Below are 22,899 nucleotides of genomic sequence, written 5' to 3'. Positions count from 1 at the left end.
TTTAGGGAGCTGAGTGAGTGCAACGAAGGTCCCTTCTCTGGGCACTTCACGGAGGATGGTGGCCCCAGCCTGTGGGCTGTAGCGGCCAACTTCCCAGGTGGGTTGGGGACGTCCAATCTAGGCTGCATCGTACCTGCTCAACCCTTAACATTTTACTACGGAAGGTCGCACAGGACCTTCCTGCTGCTTTTAAAATCCACTTTCTGCTAGAAAGTTGCATACGTCAAATTGAAGGGAGAGGCTCAGGTCATTAGACTAGAAAATAATTTTATGGGTAATTCTAGAATTCAGTTCCACCAACCTTCCGTGAAGAGGCCTTTCAAAGAGTAAGCCCTCCTTTACCATTCAGAAAAGATGGGCTGAGAAAACAAAAATTGACCATGATACTGGATTATGGTGATATTTGCTCAACTGTGTAAATGTCATTGAACTGTGCATAGACAGTGGGTATGTAAAATTATACCTCAATAAAGCTATTTTTAACAAATGCCCATGACCTCTTTTCCCACTTGGTTGTGTGTCATTACAGTTTTTTTTCTACACTGATTTTCTACAGAAATCCCGTTTTATATAATTTTACATTTTTCACTGAACATTAGTTTTCAGTCATTTTCCAAATATTTATTTGTTTTTTATTATTTTTTAAAAAGATTTTATTTGAGAGAGAGAACGAGCGGTGGGGAGGGGCAGAGGGAGAGGGAGAAGCAGACTCCCCTCTGAGCAGAGAGCCCTACAAGGGACTCTATCCCAGGACCCCAAGATCATGACCGCGCGGAAGGCAGACTCTTACCGATTGAACCACCCAGGCGCCCCTACCAAATATTTATTAAAAATTTATGTGCATATGTTAATTAGTTGGATTTAAATAAATAAAAGAAATTATAGGTTAAAAATTAATAAAAAGCCACTTTTTAAAGAAAAAAAAATTATGTGCACTGCACACTACTGGAATGACCAAAATCCACAGCATTGACAACACCAAATGCTGGTGAGGATGTGAAGGAACAAGAACTCTTCCTCACTGATGGTGGGAATGCAAAATGCCTCAGCCACTTTGGGAGACTGTTAGTTTGGCAGTTTCTTATAAAAACGAAACATGCTCTTACCAAACCATCCAGCAATCACCCTCCCTGGTATTTACCCAAAGGAGTTGAAAACATGTCCATGCAAAAACCTGTCCCCAGATGTTTATAGCAGCCTTACTCATAATTGCCAAAACTTGAGAGCAACCAAAACACCCTTTAGTTGGTAAATAGATAAATAAGTTGGTACATCCAGATGATAGAATATTATTCAACGCTAAAAAGAGATGAACTATCAAGCCATGAAAAAACATGGAGGAACCTTAAATGCATATCACTAAGTGAAAGAAGCCAGTCTGAAAAGGCTGCATACTGTATGATTCCAAGCATATGACATTCTAGAAAAGGCAAAACTATAAAGACAGTAAAAAGATCAGTGGTTGGCAGGGGTTGGGGGAAAGAAGGATGAATTGAAGGAGCACAGAGGATTCTTCAGCAGTGAAAATGCTCTATGATATTAATAAGGGATACATGTCTTTGTACATTTGTCCAAACCCTCAAACTGTACACCACCAAGAGTGAACCCTAATGTGAACTATGGACTTTGGGTGGTTATGATGTGTCAGTGTAGGTTCATCCATTATAACATGTACCACTCTCATGGGGGATGTTGATAATGAGAAAGGCTATGCATGTGTAGGGACAAGGGGTATAAGTGAAATCTCCATACCTTCCCCTCAATTTTGCTGTGAACCTAAAACTGCTCTAAAAAGCATAATTTTAATTAAAAAAAAAAGCACTTTGTAATTTAAAAAATTATATGCTAGTCCTTATACTATACCCTAGGAATAAAACAGTGAAAACAAGCTAGATTAGGATCACATCCTTGTGAAACATAAGGTAAGCATTTACTCACGTTAATAAGAACTAGATAATAATAGCCTTTGTTTGTTTCAAGTTTTTATTTAAATTCTGGTTAATTAACATATAGTGTAACATTGGTTTCAGGATAATAGCCTTTTAAATGGTTTCATAGAGATAAACCTTAATTTAGTCATCCCTTTATTGTATGTATATTTAGAGGGTTTTTTTTTCTTTCTAGTTTATCACTATTACAGGTAACAGTGAACATCTTTATGTATTTCATATTATTTCATTAGGACTGATTTCTAAATCTGGCTGTTTTTAAAGGTTTGCATGCAAATCAAATTCCCCAAAACATACCAATTTATATTCTCACTGACAGGTAGTGAGAGTATCTCCCTCAATATAGCACCCTCTCTAGCACTGACTAGTATTTTTTTTATATTACTTCTTGGTATAACACTTTTTCCCCTCAAAATCTTTTGTTGCCAGTGAGGTTAACCCATTTTTCATTTATTGAGAATATGGGTCTAAGCACTATTCTTCTCAGTTTGTGCTATTAAGGATTTTAACTGTAAATAGATACAGGTAATGGCCTCACTGTTTCCTTTTAATGGTATTTGTGTTTTATATTACAACTGCAGGAGATAAATTATAACAAATTTGTTTCAAGATCTAGGAGAGAAACCTGGATATTATTCACCAAGTATTATAGGTGCAGTGACTTCAGTAAATTTCTCCTTGTTTTTCAGCAGGTTCAAACCAGAAATTAAAATATTTTCAAATGAAAAAATATAAAGCATGCCCCTGGTATATATTAAACACACAGTATCTTTGTCCTGCAAGTATTTCCTCTGAATTGAACTTGCCATGTAAATTGTTCTCTCTTGTAACTTTTTTAGATATTGATTTATAAGAGAGAGCGTGGGGTGGGGGGTGCAGTGAGAGGGAGAGAGAGAATCTTAAGCAGGCACCAAGCCCAGCACGGAGCCCATGGCGGGGCTCCACCTCAAGAGCCGGAGATCATGACCTGAGCCGAAATCAAGAGTTGGATGCTTAACCGACCAAGCCACCCAGGCCCCGTCTTGTAATTTTTAAATTGCTTTTATTTTTTAAATTACTTTTCAAATCCCCAACTCATTCAAAAAGTACAGATTAAACATTACCTACACTCCTAATTTATTTTAACATGAAAAACAGGAAGCTAATAGCTCGTGATACAATATAGTAAAAACTGTAATGGCGGGGTGCCTGGGTGCCTCAGTCGTTAAGCGTCTGCCTTCGGCTCAGGTCATGACCCCAGGGTCCCGGGATCGAGCCCCGCATCGGGCTCCCCGCTCCGCAGGAAGCCTGCTTCTCCCTCTCCCACTCACCCAGCTTGTGTACCCTCTCTCACTCTGTCTCTCTCTGTCAAATAAATAAATAAAATCTTTAAAAAAAGAAACTGTAATGGCGTTGATAGAGAAGATACTATGGACACAAAGTGGAGAAAAGCATGAATTCTCATCTCAGGGTTTTAGATTAAGGAAACTTCTCCAAAGAGGTTTTCTTTCGAGCTGGCCTTTAAAAACAGGACTAGGTATATCGGCAATGGGCCACATTGTTCTAGGCAGTAGTACAAGCATCATTAAGTCTTGGACTTAAATCAATAATTCATTCTAACTACATTGCCAGTTTTAAGGGGCAGGGAAAGAAATGTACTGTTTTGTTATTAGTTCCTCATTTAATCCTCTCAGCAATCCCATCATAGTCATTATTAAATATATACAACATTGTGTGTGTGTGCCTGTTTTACAAATACGGAAACTGAATCACAAGGAGGTTAAATAACTTGACCAAAGTGACCAGCTAGAATGTAGAGACTCCCGGGCCCTGTTCTAAACCATTACACCCAATCTGCCTCTTGCATTGTCTAGTATACTATGTCAGTCGAGGAAATAGCTATTTCCATTCCCAGTATATGTTCCAAGACGCACTAGTTCATCAAGCTGCTATTAAATTACATGTGGGGGATATTAGCCAGATGTGCTATCCCCCATTTAGAGGTTCACAGCCCTTAGAATATCAACATCTTTGAGAAGTCTTGTAAAATAGCCCATTTAACTTTGTTTTGTCCAACAAATTTCCAATTTATGTAACCACCAAAGTATCTATTAATGTACACATGGGAGAAAGCTGTAGTAGATAATAGGCTGTTACTGAATACATTCGGTGGAGAATTAACACAACCAGTTCTGTGTTTTAGAAAGCTCATTCTGGTGGCAACGTGGAGAATGGCTTAGAGGGAAAAATTGGAGTTGGGAAAACCAATTCAGCCCCTCCTTTCCCCTCAGACTGTACTCCACCTCTCATACCTGAGATTTCCCTGTATCTGTGATCCATATGCTATTCTCTTTGTCAGTTGGACATCCCTCTGCCAATATCATGCTGTCTTAATTACTGTAGGGTTTTGTTTTGGGTTTGGTTTTGTTTGGTCTTTTTAAGATTTTATTTTTGGGGCACCTGGGTGGCTCAGTTGGTAAGTGTCTGCCTTCGGCTCAAGTCATGACCTCTCCCTCTGCTGCTCCCCCTGCTTATGTTCTCTCTCTCTCTCTCTCTCTCAATAAATGAAATCTTAAAAAAAAAAAAAATTATTTTTTTAAGTAATCTGTACATGCAGCGTGAGGCTCAAACTCATAACCCTGAAATCAAGAGTCACACTTTCCACAGACTGAACCAGCCAAGCACCCCGTTTTTGGTTGTTTTTTTTTTTTTAAGATTTTATTGGGGCTCCTGGGTGGCTCAGTCAGTTAAGCGTCGGACTCTTGCTTTTGGCTCAGGTCATGATCTCAGGGTCATGAGACAGAGCCCTGCCTCAGGCTCTGAGATCAGGGTGGAGTCTGCTTAAAACTCTTTCCCTCTTCCTCTGCCCCTCCGCTCCATGCTCTCTCTCTCTCAAATAAATAAATTAATTTAATTTAAATTTAAATTTAAAATTTTAAAAAAGATTTATTTATTTGAGAGAGAGAGGGAGCACAAGTGGAGAGAAGGACACTAAGAGGGGAGCCCGACACAGGACTGGATCCCAGGACCCTGAGATCATGACCTGAGCCAAAGTTAGACACTTAACCGACTGAACCACCCAGACGCCCCAGCCAAACACCCCGTAATTACTGTAGCTTTTATACACTATTATCTGGTATGATAAGCCCTCTGATCTGTTGTTCTTCAGGGTGTATTTGCTGTTTTTGACCTTTTTTCTCCCAAATACATTTTAGAATAAGGTTGGTCGTGTTCAAGGAAAAACTTTTCTGGCATTTTTATTGGACTTTCACTGACTCTGTTGATCAATTATAGGGGAAGTTGATGTATTTTCTTTTTTTCTTTTCTTTTTTTTTGAAAGTTGATTTTTTTCAATATAGTCTTCCCGTCTATGATTTTATAGTCTGCTCATTTACACTGGCCCGCTTTAATGTCTATAAAATAGTTTTATAACAGTCTTACATATGTATTGAGATGATTAGTAATTTTGTCCTTTAATCTGTTTCTCATATTCAGAGGTTCTCTTTGCAAATAGTATAGTCTTGTTACATTCTCATAGTTTGATACTCATTTCTTTAAATATATTAAATACTTATATCTGCTTCTAATTATTCTAGTTTTTGTAGTCTTTGTGTCTGATTCTGCTCTTTGAATAACTCCTTCCGAGTGACTTGTTTCCAAGTGTATTTTGCGGGTCAGGTTTTTTTTTTTATCATAAGCACATGCTTCTTGGAACCATATTTATAATAATTTAATGACTTATATTTGCTTCAGCCAGGCAGCAAAGGGCACGACCCACCTTAGATCACTCAAAATTTTAGACTGAGATTTTTCGGGCCATAGAGCTAGCTTAAGCTCAGGGCCCAAACCCAAGGGCATTAGCTGTCTAATGCTGGGTGACAAATTATCTCAAAACTTAGTGGCTTAAGGCAGTAATGATTCCTTATCTCTCATGGTTTCAAACAGCACAGTAGTCTCTACCCGACAATGCTCAGTACCTCAGCTGGCAGCCCCAAAGGCTGGGGCCTAGAATCACCTGAATTAGCTAAAGATGCTGGCCAGAACATCCACATGTGGTAAATCCCTGTAGCTTGGGCTTCCTCACAAGCTGGTGGCTGGGTTCCTGGGCAAGAATTCTGAGACAGAGCCTGCACTAAGGGATAGCCGCATTACCTTTTATGGTCTAGCCTTGGAAATCAGGCAGGATCACTTTGACTGCAAGGCAGTTCCAAGTCACATCCAGATTCAAGGAGAGAAATAGACTCCGCCTGTTGATAGGGAGCAGCAAGGTTCTCTAAGTACATGTGGGACTAGAAATACTGCTATAGCTGTTTTTGGAAAACACAGTGTGCCACACCAAGTGAAGACAAGCGCGTACTTAACAATTCTTAGGGGGTGACATTTTCCTCATTTTCCCTCCCTCTGGAACCTGAGACAGAGATGTAGCCCCACCATCTCTGTTTAGAGTGGGTTTTCTCCTTGTTCCCCTGCTGTAGATAGTGCCTCTTGAAGGTCCTATCTTCGTGTAGAGGTCTCCTTATTTGTGCCCAACCTTTATCTCCTCCTCCCCCAACTTTAGGCCACCAGGTACAGGTGCCCTGGCTTCAGGTGCCCTCTACCTGTCTGGATTTGTGTTACCTATTTAAGACCTCCAAAGATAGCCCTTACTTTCCTGCTAATTCAGCCATACATTCTTTTTTTTTTTTTTTTAAGATTTTATTTATTTATTTGAGAGAGAGAACAAGCGGTGGGGAGGGGCAGAGGGAGAGAGAGAGAGAGAGAAGCAGACTCTCTGTTGAGCAGGAAGCCCGACGCGGGGGTGGATCCCAGGACTCTGGGATCATGACCTGAGCCAAAGACTGATGCTTAACCAACTGAGCCACCCAGGTGCCCCCCAGCCATGCATTCTAAAACATGTTTACCTTTTATTTCACATGTTCAGATATTCTATGCTAAGAAGGTCTCTCCAGACATCTGATCCACCTTACTTCCTAAAACAGAACTTAGTGGGATATTTTTAATATTGCTTTTTAACCATGAATAATTCTTCACCATTTTCCTAATTGAGCTATATTTCAATCCAGCCTCAAGACGTTAGTCTCATTTAACTTTTTTCTTTCTGATCCGATACATTTGGGACTTCTAAAAAAAGTATGATCTTAAATATTAACTGTATGCTGTTGAGAATAGAATAAATTTGTAATATTTAAAAATATGAATTCTGGGGCACCTGGGTGGCTCAGTCGGTTGAGCATCTGCCTTCGGCTCAGGTCACGGTCTCAGAGTCCTGGGATCGAGCCCCGCATCAGACTCCCTGCTCAGTGGGGAGTCTGCTTCTCTCTCTGCCCCTCACCCCACTCTCGTGCTCTCTCTCACTCTCTCTCAAATAAATAAAATCTTTTAAAAATATAAAAAACAAAAATAAAAATATGAATTCTGTGTACACCTGAAACTGTTACACATCAATTACATCTCAATAAAAATCAAACAAGGGGGCACCTGGGTGGCTCAGGCGTTAAGCGTCTGCCTTTCGCTCAGGTCATGATCCCAGGGTCCTGGGATCGAGCCCCGCATCAGGCTCCCTGCTCGGCGGGAGGCCTGCTTCTCCCTCTCCCACTTCCCCTGCTTGTGTTCCCTCTCTCGCTGTGTCTCTCTCTGTCAAATAAATAAATAAAATCTTTAAAAATAATAATAATAAAAATAACTCAAACAAAAAATAATTTAAAAAATAAAATAAAACTTGAATTCTGTTTCTTTAAGGGAGTTACAGAAACTTCAGAACATGACGCAAAGGTTACATATATTTCCGGTCCTAATTTATAAAAATAAAGTAAAATTTCATATTTATATGCATAATATACATATATATAAATAAAATAGGTGCTTTTCCCTAAGGTTTAGTTTGATAGGACTTCCATATAATCATGTCAACCAAAGAATACATAGGCATCCAAGGACTAACTGAAAACAATGCTTATTCATAACTGTTGATACTGATGGGTGAACTGATAGGTTAGCTGTTTATGAGCATTTTATATATTTCTTAATATATATTTACTTACCTTCTTTTTTATAATTAAACTTAGAATTTATATGCCAGGCAACTTTCTATACAACCCCTATTCTGAACCTAGCAGTGTATAAGTGTCTGTAAAAATGTTTATGTCTTGCTGAGTATTTACCCAGCTAAAGAATGCTACACACTTTTCAGAGCTTTTATTTACTTAATAAGTTAGAATTTTAAGTCTAAAAATAAAGGACTTGCTTAAACTATGAGAAATCATAAAAGAAATGCTAATAAACATCAGGGAAGAAGATCAAGTCAGAGACCAAAGAGAAGTCCCACAGTGACAAAGATTGCCATGAATAGTGAAAAGGAAAGACGCAAGTGTGAAAGAGAAGGAAAATGCAGTAGAACTCAGAGGGGCGCCTGGGTGGCTCAGTTGGTTGGGCGACTGCCTTCGGTTCAGATCATGATCCTGGAGTCCTGGGATCGAGTCCCGCATTGGGCTCCCTGCTCAGCGGGGAGTCTGCTTCTCCCTCTGACCCTCCTCCTTCTCATGCTCTCTGTCTCTCGTTCTCTCTCTCTCTCAGATAAATAAATAAAATCTTTAAAAAAAAAAAATGCAGTAGAACTCAGAAGTATAGAATGGGAATAATCAACAAAACAATACATTCTGAAGAGCTTAGTATTGGAAATACTTGTTACAACTGCTCCCTGCAGTGAATTAGACACTGTTCTCAGGCAGTACATAGTTATCATTCCATCTGATACAAATATGCCCGAATATTCAGAAAAAGACAGTTCCCCGTATGTTTGCCCTGTTAATAACAATCTCTGTAAATCACAGATCAGGAAAACTAACGAAAAGTAATATTTCCCTTAGTAAAAGTCATTATTAATGCACTCCTTTTAGGAATAATAAGGAAATACAGTACTTACTGTGCCTGAAACTAAGTAACATTGTGTATCAGCTATATTTCAATTAAAAAAAAAAATACAGTACTTACAAGCATGAGTATATTGGTTGATAATAGCAAATGGCAGTGTTCCTTGATCTTGCCTGCATAGATACATGCTCAGTTTTTTTTTAAATGAGCTTTTAAAAACTTGTTCTACCAATTTTGTTTTGTTTTTTTAAGATTTTATTTCTAAGTAATCCACACTGAACACGGGGCTTGAACTCACAACCCTGAGATCGAGACTTGCATGCTCCACAGCCTGAGCCAGCCAGGCTCCCCTCTACCAGTTTTAAAGACATAATTTCTGGGGCACCTGGGTGGCACAGTCGGTTAAGACTCCAGCTCTTGGCTTCAGCTCAGGTCCTAATCTCAGGGTCATGATCTCAGGCTTGCGAGATTGGACTCCGTGGCGGGCTCTGAGTTCAGCACAGAGTGAGCTTGGGATTTCCTCTCCCTCTCCCTCTGCCCCTCCCGCTCTTGCTCTTCCTCTCTAAAATAAATAAGTAGGGGCGCCTGGGTGGCTCAGTTGGTTAAGCGACTGCCTTCGGCTCAGGTCATGATCCTGGAGTCCCAGGATCGAGTCCCACATCGGGCTCCCTGCTCGGCAGGGAGTCTGCTTCTCCCTCTGACCCTCCCCCGTCTCATGCTCTCTCTTTCTCTCTCTCTATCTCATTCTCTCTCTCAAATAAATAAGTAAAATTTAAAAATAAAATAAATAAGTAAATCTTAAAAAAAAAGAATTTCTGTTTTACGGTGATAGCTAATAATTGAAAGATTTTTATTCAGTGCAAATCTAATTTTTTATTGTGGAAAAATATACATAACAAAATTTACCATTTTAGCCATTTTTAAGTATTCAGTGAGTGGCATTAAGTACATTCACAATATTGTGTAACCATCACCACTATCTGTTTCCAGAACTTTTTCATCTTCCCAAGCAGAATTCCACATATTAAGCAATAACTCCCCATTTCTTCCTCTCCCCAGCCCCTGGTTACCACTGTCATACTCTGTGTCTCTAGAATAATTTGATTATCCTAGGTACTTCATATAAGTAGAATCATGCAATAATTGTCCTTTTATGTCTGGCTTACTTTTTTTTTTAAGATTTTATTCATTTATTTGAGAGAGAGTGAGCAAGAGAGAGAGCACGAACTGGGGGGGAGGAGGGGCAGAATCTCTGCTGAGCAGGGAGCCCAACATGGGGCTCGATCCTGTGACTCCAGAACCATGACCTGAGCCAAAGGCAGACGCTTAACCAACTGAGCCTCCCAGGCGCCCCTTATGTCTGCCTTACTTTAATTAGCATAATGTTTTCAAAGTTCATCCGTGTTGTAGCATATATCAAAATTTCATTCCTTTTTAAGACTGAATAATACCCCATTATATATATATGACATTTTGCTTATCCGGACACCTGGGTTGTTTCCCTTTTTTGGCTATTGTGAATAATGCTGCTAAAGAACGCAGGTATACAAGTATCTGTCTGAGTCCCTGTTTTCAGGGTTTTTTTGAGTATATACATAGGAGTAGAATTGCTGAGTTATATGTTAATTCTATGTTTAAATTTTTGAGGCATCTCAAACCAAACTGTTTTCCACAGCAGCTTTACCATTTTATGTTCCCACCAACAATGCACAAGGGTTCCAATTTCCCCACATCCTCACCTACACTTGTAATTTTTTGTGTGATTTTTTTTTATATCGTTAAAGCCCATGTCATGGTGATGGCTTTTTGTTTTGTTTTTAGATTTTATTTATTTTTTTAAAGATTTTATTTATTTAATTGACAGAGACAGCGAGAGAGGGAACACAAGCAGGGGGAGTGGGAGAGGGAGAAGCAGGCTTCCCGCCGAGCAGGGAGCCCAATGCGGGGCTCGATCCCAGGACCCTGGGACCATGACCTGAGCCAAAAGCAGTCACCCAACCAACTGAGCCACCCAGGCGCCCCTAGATTTTATTTTTAAGTAATCTCTACACCCGGCAGGGGGCTTGAACTCACAACCCCGAGATCAAGAGTCGCACGCTCCACTGACTGAGCCAGGCAGGTGCCCCTGTTTTTTTTGTTTTTGTTTTTGCTGTAGCCGTCCTAGTGGGTGTAAAATGATACCTCATTGTGGTTTTGCCTTGATTTCCCTAATGACTAATGATATTGAGCATCTTTTCAAGTGCTTATTACCCATCTGTCTTTGGAGAAATGTCTGTTCAAGTAATTTGAGCAATTTTTTTTAAATTTTATTTATTTATTTATTTGAGAGAGAGAGCACAAGTAGGCAGAGCAGGCAGAGGGAGAGGGAGAAGCAGGCTCCCTGCTGAGCAGAGAGCCCGATGTGGGGCTCAATCCCAGGACCTTGGGATCATGACCTGAGCCGAAGGCAGCCACTTAACCGACTGAGCCACCCAGGCGCCCTGTCATTTGACCAATTTTTAATTCTAGTTTCGTTTTTAAATCATGATTTCTCCAACTGGGTTCATACTAATGGAAGAGAGTCTAGGTCTTTTGGTTTCAACTTCCACTGGGGGACCGAGGCCTTTGGGTTCTAGTAACACTGCCTACTCCTTTTATCTGTCCATCCTAGGGTTGGTAGTTACCTCTTGCTGTCACTAATCTCTGGGCCACTTCACTGGTCCCTGTTTTGTTTTGTTTTGTTTTGTTTTTTTAAGGGGGTTGGGTCAGAGGGAGAAGGTAGAGAGAGAATCCCCAAAGCAGGCTTCACACCCAGCATGAAGCCCGTGGCAGGGCTTGATCTCACAACCCTGAGATCACAACCTGAGCTGAAATCAAGAGTCAGACTGAGCCATTCAGCCACCCCTCCTATTGGTAAAAACTTTTGAAAATATACTCCCATTATGTGTGTGTGTGTGTGTGTGTGTGTGTGTGTGTATATATATATATATATATTTATTTATTTATAATTGTATTAAGTACATGGCCCATTGAACTGGTGTGAACATTATAAAACATTAACAAACGTTGAAATATAAAGGACACGGTATACAAATTAAGAGGAAAAGTTCTAAAGCTTTTTCTCACCCCAACAGATAATCTTGTGCATCCCAGAGTACACCTACCCTAGTTGGACACAGTTCTAGAGTGTGTCATTAAGGGCTGCTGAAGGATCTCAGACACATTCTGCTGAAGTGCTTACATGTTCACCAAGCTTAGGGAAAATTTTTTAAATGATCTCTGACTTCAACTCCCTAACCTATTTTAAGTTCCTTAATTCAAACACAAAGTCATAAAACCAGCTCCATAAACTCATTAGCCTCCATTCTAAGCAGTTCCTCAGAATCATAATCAGAGTCTGATGTGCACAGCCTCTGGACTTAGGAAGTGTTCATTAGACTTTTTTTTTTTTAAAGATTTTATTTATTTATTTGACAGAGAGAGACACAGCAAGAGAGGGAACACAAGCAGGGGGAGTGGGAGAGGGAGAAGCAGGCTTCCTGCTGAGCAGGGAGCCCGATGTGGGGCTTGATCCCAGAACCTCAGGATCATGACCTGAGCCGAAGGCAGACGCTTAACGACTGAGCCACCCAGACTCCCCTCATTAGACTCTTTTTAACCAAAGATCAGATAACCTTGAGGTGAAATAGGAGAGGGTATGTGTATGGATTTGAGAGGAACCTAAAATATAATAGCCATCATAAAACTGACTATAGTTTCCGTCTGACTTAAAAAAAAAAAGTAAAATATTGTGATGAGAACAATACGAAACTAAGCTATTATCTGGAGTCTTTTTAGGGTTAGTCCCTTTGTTGGATACAATGTAATGACTTGTCTCCTTTCTGGGTTCAAACAGTTCACAACTAGCACTAGAGTAACTCCTGCCAAAGTTGAAAGGTCTTGCAGAACTGTTTTTCTCTGGGTTATCTGGCCAGTAAAGGAAGCCCCTCTTGGTTCAGTACTTCATGAGTGGGTGAAGTGTGCTGGACACCAGGATGATACAAAGTTGAAGGAGACTGTGACTTTTAAGGTCATTGACATTTAAGAATTCATAATCTGATCATGGAGAAACATTCATACATCTGAGCAGAATACTGGAAATGATTCCTTGCCGGAAGAAATGGGAGACTTCCCAGAGGGGATGCCATTTGGTCAAGACAATGAAAATGGATTGTAATTCAGGAAGAAATGAAGCAGAGGAGGGGGAAGGTAAAGCTAAAGAAGTCGAGGAAAGAGAAAACACTGTGTACTGAACTGGGTGGATATGTATTGCCTCATGTAATCCTCAGGAAAGCCGTAGGAGATGGTCATCATCTTCACTTTACAGGTGGAAGACCTGTGGCTCGGGAAAGTTAAGTAACTAGCACACATTACACATGCAATTATCTGCTGGAGAGTTGAATTAAGGGGTGCATTAGCTAGACAGTTGCTCATAAGTGCAGTTTAAGTGGTACTAAATCTTCACTGTATATTATTTGTAAGGATACAGAGAAGCTGTACTTAGCAGAACCGTTCTTAGGAAACAGAATATATGTGTTGGGAAAAGAAAGGATATATAAGCTATTTGGGGCACCAATGTGGTCAAGATCCCCCAGGGACACATTTTCCTGTAATACTCAGGAGTAAGAGCCTCTTCTTTAAATAAACGTTCAACAGATTTTTGAGGACTATCAATTAAAAGAGCCCAAATTAATAGCGTGCCCAGGTACCTGACTTATTCTGTCTGGGCAGTTATAGAAGAGGCAATCTTAAATCTGCTTACCTCCAAAGCCAGTGGTCTTGGCAATATGCAATACTGCCTGTAGCATGCTACGGAAATGCAGACAGACAGACAGAGGGACAGACAGATAGATACAGAGATGGGGAGGCTTAAATGGTGATGATTCTAAAGACTGGGCTGCTGTCAGTCATCTCATAGGAGTGAGTAATATTTCCTTCAGCCTTTCATCATAACCACAAATTTTTCAGGTGGCTTAAGTCCCTTAGGGAACAAGATGAGATAATAATGAGTAAACTGGGGGCGCCTGGGTCACTCAGTCCATTAAGGGTCTGCCTTTGGCTCAGGTCGTGATCCCAGGGTGCTGGGATCGAGCCCCGCATCAGGCTCCCTGCTTGATGGGGAGTCTGCTTCTCCCTCTCCCACTTACCCCTGCTTGTGCTCCCTCTCTTGCTGTGTCTCTCTCTCTGTCAAATAAATAAATAAATAAATAAAATCTTTTAAAAAAAAAAAGAATGAGTAAATTGATAGATTTCCACTATTAAAGAAATCTACCACTGTGTATTTGTTATCTTCAGGAAATTACTACAATCAAGGGGAGGTGCGTAAGAAAGAACTTTTGCAGAGCTGTGATGTTTTGGGGATTCCATCCTCCAGTATAATGATTATTGACAACAGGTAATTTTTCCTTCAAAAATGTAGAAATTCTTTGGCAATAAATCCACAGTGGTACACTCAAAAGACACCAAAAACTAATGTGGGTGGGTAAGACCATCTTATTTGAGAAGTCTACTTAAAATAGTTCCACATTTGTTTTTAAATGACAGTGTAATGCAAATAAATGTTTTCAACTTCTGTTCAGATTCTGTCTCTGAAGATAGCTACTTCTCTTTTAATCTTTAAAAACACTGTTACAAAAATTTCAAAAAATACACAAAAGTATAAAGAACTGTGTCATGAACCCCCAGATGCCTGTTACCGAAGCCCAGTAATTATCAAGCCTTTTTTATATTTGCTTCATCTACCCCCACTTCCCATATTTTGTGTGTGCGAAGCACTTCTAAAGAAAATCTAGCCATCAGGTTGTTTCACCCCTGCATGGTTAGATAGACATCTCTTAAGAAGATAGACATTCTTTCCTATGGTCACAATGCCATTATCATCACATCCAACAAAGTTAATACTTAATTAGTAATTAATTAATGTTGGTATCCTCCAACACCCAGTCCATACTAACATTTCTCCAAGTAGCTCAAAACTGTTTTTATAGTTGGTTTGTTCAAGTCAGGGCCTAAACGAGTCCACACCCTATAGTTGGTTCACATCCTGCACTTCATTGCTCCTCCCTCCCTCCCCCACGTTGTCTTTGTTGAAAACACTTAGTTGTCATATAGAATGTCATGCATTCTGGATTTGTCTTGCCTGCCTCCTCATGGTATTAAGTTGTTCTTCTATCATTCATATTTCTTGCAAACTAGAACTTAGCTGTAACTTTCAGGGGTGAGAATACTGCTATAAACTGTACTGTGTACTTCATATTGAATTATTTCAGGGGACCACATGCTATCCGATTGTCTTGCTTCTAATGATTCTACCATTGATAGTGAATTCACACGGCAACGGCTGCTCCTTTCATTTTAAAGACCCACACCCACCTTTCATGTAATGCTTTCATGATTGCCTGAATCATTGGTTTTATTTATTTATTTTTTTAATTTTTTATTGTTATGTTAATCCCCATACATTACATCATTAGTTTTAGATATAGTGTTCCATGATTCATTGTTTGTGCATAACACCCAGTGCTCCATGCAGAACGTGCCCTCCTCAATACCCATCACCAGGCTAACCCATCCTCCCACCCCCCTCCCCTCTAGAACCTTGAGTTTGTTTTTCAGAGTCCATCGTCTCTCATGGTTTGTCTACCCCTCCGATTCCCCCCCTTCATTCTTCCCCTCCTGCTACATTCTTCTTTTTTTTTTTTCTTTCTTAACATATATTGCATTATTTGTTTCAGAGGTACAGATCTGAGATTCAACAGTCTTGCACAATTCACAGCGCTTACCAGAGCACATACCCTCCCCAGTGTCCATCACCCAGTCACCCCATCCCTCCCACCTGAATCATTGGTTTTAACTAGAAATAGCCAAATGCTGAGTTTCTAAATGTCTCCTGCATTCTAAATGTATTAGCTGTAATTCTTCTGCAAAGCAAAATTTTATCAGCTGGGGCTATTTAGTTACCCTAGTATATAATTTGATCTGAATAGACTGGATAAATGCTTAATTCTTTCTTTTTTTAAGATTTTATTTATTTATTCGAGAAAGAGGGAGGAGAGGGAGCATGCGCAGGGGGAGGGGCAGAGGGAGAAGCAGACTCCCCGCTGAGCAGGGAGGCTGACTCAGGGCTGGATCCCAGGCCACCAGGGTCATTACCGGAGCCCAAGGCAGATGCTTAACTGAGTGAGCCACCCAGGCGCCCCTAAATGCTTAATTCTTTAATTGCCATTTTCAGAATAAGGAGTCAATGCCCTACATACCTCCGGCAGTAATCCATTGTTTGTGGCTTGGATGGGGAGGGCACTTTTTTATTTCATCCGGTACCTATGTGTTTTTATGTATTCAGGGTTTCCGTTTCGGTCGTATTCTTTGATTCTCCAATTGTCTCGTCTTTGGCTATTGAGCCTCTTAATGTTAGCTCCTATGTCCTTTTGGCATGGTCTCTTCAGTTGTGTAAGATTTGCTTGCTGTCAAGGACAACGAGATTTCCCAGTGCCTTCTTGTATGCTTTCTTGCCCCAGTCCTGGCATCAGTCATCCCTCTAACGAGCTTTGGTTTCTCTTGGTAGGGTGTGGTGTTTAGAGACCATAACTAGAGTTACTAGGAGTGTTTATTGCTACAGTGTTATTATTTCCTATTGTTACTTGACCTTCATAGTGGACAGAGCTAGTAAATATGTATTTTTTTAAGGAAAAAGATATCAGGAATACTAATGCTTACAATGTAGAGTTAATATTTCAAGGGTTTTGTTTAATACGTTTGACTTTTACATCAAATCTCTTTTCTCTTACACTGTAAGTCTTGCTTTCTAACAACATGAACATAATTATTCTCTTTTTAAATCTTGTTTAAGGATTTTATAAAACATGAATGAAAAAAATACTTGAAAAGCAGATATTGAAAACCAAGGCTAAATATAATATGACTGATCATGATGTCTGCAATTTACTTTAGAATGATTCAGAAAAAAAAATGCATACCTATATAGATTAAGCCCAAATAGTAAAATATTAACAATTTGAACATTGATGAAAGATACATGAGTGTTGATTATACTGTTCTTTTAACTTTTTTGTTTGTTTGTAAATTTTTATAATAGAAAAAATTCTGAGTACCATACCACATACCTTTTCTCTGATTATTTTCTGGCATATATAAATATATGTTAATGTATTGTTACTGACCTGCCTCTTCAATTAAAAAAAAAAAAAGAAAACTCAGGGGCACCTGGGTGGCTCAGTGGGTTAAGCATCTGCCTTTGGCTTAGGTCACGATCCCAGGGTTCTGGGATCGAGCCCGCATAGGAATCCCTGCTCAGCAGGGAGCCTGCTTCTCCCTCTCCCAATCCCCCTGCTTGTGCTCTCTCTCTCTCTGTAAAATAAATAAATAAAACCTTAAAAAAAAAAAAAATCAGAGGTCTACATAACAGCAACTGGAGTTTGTATTATTATCTTTTGGGCTTAAATATCTGTTCCTTACCAGCAACATTGCTTTTGGGATTTATTATAAAATAAACTGTGCTTGCTTCCTTTTTTTAAGGTTTTCCTTTTCTGTTATTGGGTAATGTGCAAGAAGGGGATAACACAACTTACAACATGATGAAGACACAAGTTCCTTGAAGTATAAGCAAAGAAGAAATAAACAATCACCCCCAAAATATATAAAAGGCCAAAGTAGTAATTTTGCTGATGTTTTCAACTCATTCCTACAAAACAAAATTTGCTCTGCTATTTTTACAGGCCAGGAGTACTAGAGAAGAAGTTATAAGTTATATCTTTACTATAACCCATATCTAGTTATATCATAATTTTCAGATCCTGTTTGTCCAGGAAATGAGTCCCATTTGGATAGTTTACCTTTAAGTAGGTAAACACTAACCAATTTCTAAGATGAACTGGTAACTTTACTTAACAGTTGACCTTAATTCTGGGACATAACAAGGGAAATTTATAAGAAAGATGCAGCTTGCTTATCTGGTATGTGGTTTCTGTTATCTAGATTCTAGATATACAGTTAAGGACAGGAAAGAAGTGCAGTAGAAGCTGCCTTCACCCACCATTTGTTTATTCCTACTTTCTACATTATTTCAACAAAGTCCCAGTCAGATTTTGTTGTTTACCCTTACAGGATTAGAACAAGTACACTATTAGGGGCACCTGGGTGGCTCCGTCGTTGAGCATCTGCCTTCGGCTCAGGTCATGATCCCAGCGTCCTGGGATCGAGTCCCGCGTCAGGCTCCCTGCTCGGCGGGGGGCCTGCTTCTCCCTCTCCCACTCCCCCTGCTTGTGTTCCTGCTCTCGCTGTCTCTCTCTCTGTCAAATAAATAAATAAAATCTTTAAAAAAAAAAAAAAAGAACAAGTACACTATTAGATGAAGGAAGTTACTAGTCCAGGCAGGCTTGGTGAATCTAATGAGTTACAAATGAGCCTGAATCTGCTAGGATCCATTTAGGCGGCTTCAACAGTAAATGTGTCCTCCTGCATATGAAGCCACCCGAAAGCAAGATGGCGCCAGGTTGGCTCGACAACATCATCAAAAACCCAAGTCCTTTCCATATCTCTGTGCAGCTGTTTCCATCATGTCAACATCTCTCCCCTCACGGTTAGAAGGTGACCGCATTAGCAGTTGCAAGCGTCACCTGCAGACACAACTGTGTCCTGCCAGGAACGGGGGTATTTTCCTTTGGCACATCTCTATATTCTTTATATTGTGGAGAAAAACCAGGAGTCGCCAACAGACTCTCTGAGGTCTCCTGGCCTGCGTGGGTCATCGCCACCACCACCACCTCTACCAACATCCCAACCATGGTAGCTGTTAGATACCAGCTTTATTTATTTATTTATTTACTTAAGAGTGCTTTATTTCAGCAGAAGAATGCTGGGAATGGCTATAGATAGGAAAAAATGCTCATTTTGCCTCACTGTCTTACAAAGCCTGTATGCTTTACAACCCACCTAGCCTTGTGCTCGCTTCGGCAGCACATATACAACCCACCTAGCCTTGTGTTTTTGTTGGGTTAGGTTAGTGAAGGTCTAGGGGACTGGCCTAGGCTGGGGCCTAGCTATAGGACTGCTTAGGATGCAGAGCAAGGAGATGTATTTCAAGTGTCCAATCTAAACCAAGGAACAAAAGATAGATTAAGCAGATGACGTAAACAAAAGGAAAACAGGCTAAAAAGACAGAGCAGGTTCTGTGGGTAATACCTGGAAAACTACTAGCACCTCTAGAAGATCCACAGTGGAGCCTGGGGAAGAGCAGAAACTATAAATGGCTCTAAGTTGATTAAGACCACTTTGTTGAGAAAAATCCAATGGATTGTTAGGCTTAGATTGTCTCCATGCGTTGTCCATGAGCTGAGTCACTCTCCCTGGGTTTCCTTTTTCATTTCAGTACCTGCTTTAATTAGCTGCTTCCTCCCACAGTAGAAAAGGGGGGGGGGGAGTGGAGTTTAGATGAGCAGTAAATAAATTAGCACTGGCAGACATGCATCTCTTACTGTTTGAACCTTCATGACATCACAACAGAAACAATAGTGGAGACAGATGATCAGTTGTTTGCTTTAGAATTATCACTTTAGGGGCGCCTGGGTGGCTCAGTCGGTTGACTGAGGGACTCTTGATTTCAGTTCAGGTCGTGATCTCAGGGTCATGAGATCAAGCTCTACGTTGGGCTCTGCGATGGGCATGGAGCCTGCTTAGAATTCACTCTCCCTCTGCCCCTCTACCCACTACCACTTGTGCCATAAATAAATAAATAAATAAATAAATAAATGAAGTTTTAGAATGATCACCCCGATGATTCTGATGATAGAATGGATTGAAGAGTTTAGGACACAGGCCAATCAGTCTTGTGCATTTATCCTGGCAAAAGGAGAATGTCTCAATTTAGAGTGCAGCAGGTAAGATGGAGATGAGGGGATGAATTTGAGTCTTATTGAAGAGGTTTAAGTGGCAGGATTTCAAGAACAGAAGAAATCTGGGATAACGGAAATTACAGGCATAGAGATGTAAGTGGATAAAGATTAGCTGGCATAGTTTGCAGGCGAGAATTGGGTTACGGGAAAGAACAGATTAGACATCCTTAGCATATAGAAAAATTAAAACCATTGGAGTGGATGCAGTTGCCCTTGGATCAATGGGGCGATAAGAGAGTATGGAGATCAGGCAAGGCAAGAAGAGAAAACCACAAATGACGAGGAAGAGAATTACGCATTTGGTGTCGTGTAACCTGAGGAGTGGGCATAGGGATAGTTCAGAAAATTGTGAAGCAAATGAGAAGTCCCTACTCAGAGAAGAACCCCAATATTAAGCAAAATTAGCATCAGATGCTATAAAAAATTCTGTATCCTTCTTTTTTTCATGAGAGAATATTTTTAGCATTTCCCCAAGTCATTAAATAGTCCTTAGAATGGTCTTAAAGATTTGATCACAAGGATGTATTATAACCTGATTAACATTCTCCTGCTATTGAATATTTAAGTGTTCCCGATATTAAAGTATTTTAAAATTTGATAATAAGTCTTTGAAGTTCTGACCCTTTCCTTAGGTAGATCCCTAGATGATGAATTACTGAGACAAAGGACAGGACTTCTTGTAGTTTCTTTTATCTGGATACCAAAAGCATTCTTTTTTTTTTTTTTTTTTTAAAGATATTTTTTATTTATTTATTTGACAGAGAGATAGCACAAGTAGGCAGAGTGGCAGGCAGAGGGAGAAGGAGAAGCAGGCTCTCCGCTGAGCAGGGAGCCCGATGCGGGGCTCGATCCCAGGACCCTGGGATCATGACCTGAGCTGAAGGCAGCTGCTTAACCAACTGAGCCACCCAGGTGCCCCTGGATACCAAAAGCATTCTTACTAAAGTTATTGTGGCTCATCTTATTTTTTTGTTATTATTATGAATAAGACTTTTTCTGATATATTTTTTAAGACTTCACTGCTGATGTGGAGACGATTTACTGATTTTTATGTATATTTCTTTTATATCCATACACTTACGAAACTTCTTTAAAGAACCTAACATTTCACTTGATTCTCTTAGTGTTATGGGTAAATCATCTGCAAATAATACTAATATAGTCTTCCATTTTTCCATTAATGCCTCTTATTTATGCACCACTTCTTATTAGTTTGGGTGGGATTTCTTAAATTGTGTTAAACAATTGTAGTAAGAGCAGGTAATTTGATCTGCATTAATGATTTGATTGAGAACACATCTATTTTTAGCATTAACTGTGTTGGCTGCCGGTTATGAAAGATATTCTTGGGGTGCCTGGTGGCTCAGTTGGTTAAGCGTCGGACTCTTGGTTTTGGCTTAGGTCTTGATCTCAGGGTGGTGAGATCAGAGCCCCATGTAGGGCTCCGCGCTCAGCACAGAGTCTGCTTGAGATTCTCTTCTCTCTCCTTCCCTTCTGCCCTTCCCCCTGCTCACGCTCTTTCTCTCTCTCCCTCTAAAATAAATAAATAAAAATCTTAAAAAATACATATTCTTCATTGTGTTAGGCATTTTTGTTGGGAACTCACCTTCATTGTGTTAGATTTGGGGGCTCCTGTCATTTCAGTGCCCTACAAAGAGATAAGAAAAAAATTTCAGGGGTGCCTGGCTGGCTCAGTCAGAAGAGCATGCAACTCTTGATCTCAGAGTTATGAGTTCCAGCCCCACATTGGGTGTAAAGATTACTAAAAAAATAAATCAACTTTAAAAAAAGAAAAAAGTTTCAGTTTATTCTCTATTTTATTTGGCTCAGGGTAAACTACTGGGGTCATCATGGGGGAATTTTTTCTCTATCTATGCCAATAGGTTCTGTAATGCTTTCAAGAGCACAGATCTAGAGCCAGACTACCCCAACTGCCCCAGCTTTATCAGGTTATTAACTGTCACCTACAGAAGTTACTTACTCTCTGTTCGTAAACTTCCTCCTCCGTAAACCTTGAAAGATACATGATTTTGAGTAAGTCTGTGAAAGAAATCACTTGTTTGTTTGTTTCAAAGATGACGTACTTCCCTTTTACTCCGTTGGTATATGTTGCGATTTCTTTTCTCATTATTAAGATTAGTAATAATATGAATGGGCTTGTGCCCCGGCACCGTGTTTGCACACACGGACATCCCCCTGTGCAGTGTCTGCTTTGCCCAGCAACGCAGGATGTTTTTTCAGGGCCAGATCTGAGTGGTGAAGACTGCCCTCAAACCAAAGATCTTAGCTTGGTTATTAAGGTCATCATTCTCACCATCTATCTTAATTTATTAATTTTTGTATGTATTCTGAAATCACGCAGCTTCAGCAACATCCCCTACTTGTGAAATGCTACAGTAGAGAGGTAGTCAACTTGTCAAAAGTAAACACTTCGAGGGGCGCCTGGGTGGCTCCGTCGTTAAGCGTCTGCCTTCAGCTCAGGTCATGATCCCAGGGTCCTGGGATCGAGCCCCGCATCAGGCTCCCTGCTCAGCGGGAGGCCTGCTTCTCCCTCTCCCACTCCCCCTGCTTGTGTTCCCTCTCTGTCAAATAAATAAATAAAATCTTTAAAAAAAACGAAGTAAACACTTCGAGAAGCCAATTTGAAGACTCAAGGAAACCATGTGTCTTAGCTCAGGCTGCCATAACCAAATAGCGTAGCCTGCATGGCTTAACCAATAGAAATTCATTATCTCACAGTTCTGGAGGCTGGAAGTCCCAGATTAAGGTCCAACAGCATCAGTTTCTGGAGAGGGTTTCCTTCTTGGCTTACAGATGGCTAACTGCTTTTGTATGCCTACATGGAGAGGAGAGAAAGAAATTTCTCTCTCATTCTCTACTTACAAGGCTACCAGTCTTACAGAATTAGGGCTCCACGATTATGACCTCACTTAACCTTAATTACTTCCTAAAAACCCAATCTCCAAATACAGTCACATTAGAGGATAAGGCTTTGACATATGAATTTTGGGAGGATACAATTCAGTCCCTAGCAACTTGCAATCTTTATTCATTCTTTCAGCCTCGCATTTCATAACCCAGAAAAAGCAGAGCTTTGGAATCCTACTTTAGGTTATTCAGAGGAGTCAAAGAGAAGAGTTGGGGGAAGAGGAGAAAAGGAAAGTTGTATGGAA

The 22,899-nt window shown here is 40.1% G+C and overlaps 1 protein-coding gene across 20 annotated transcripts in view; it reads left to right on the top strand.

Moving 5' to 3' along the window:
- Positions 1-22,899, top strand: part of PIGL (phosphatidylinositol glycan anchor biosynthesis class L) — a 100,177-nt gene that overhangs the window by 708 nt on the left and 76,570 nt on the right. For all 20 annotated transcript variants that reach the window (XR_013446025.1, XR_013446029.1, XR_013446027.1 and 17 more), the window contains exon 2: positions 14,112-14,211. Coding sequence is in view for 10 of the 20 variants with exons in the window: in XM_078067981.1 (XP_077924107.1) it covers positions 14,112-14,211 (100 nt within the window). In the remaining 10 variants the exon portion in view is untranslated. The remainder of the gene's footprint in view (positions 1-14,111; positions 14,212-22,899) is intronic.

The sequence above is a fragment of the Halichoerus grypus genome, chromosome 2 (genome assembly GCF_964656455.1).
Source record: "Halichoerus grypus chromosome 2, mHalGry1.hap1.1, whole genome shotgun sequence".
NCBI classification, from domain to species: domain Eukaryota; kingdom Metazoa; phylum Chordata; class Mammalia; order Carnivora; family Phocidae; genus Halichoerus; species Halichoerus grypus.
Note: the sequence above shows the minus strand (reverse complement) of the source record. Positions and strands in the feature narration are given on the sequence as shown.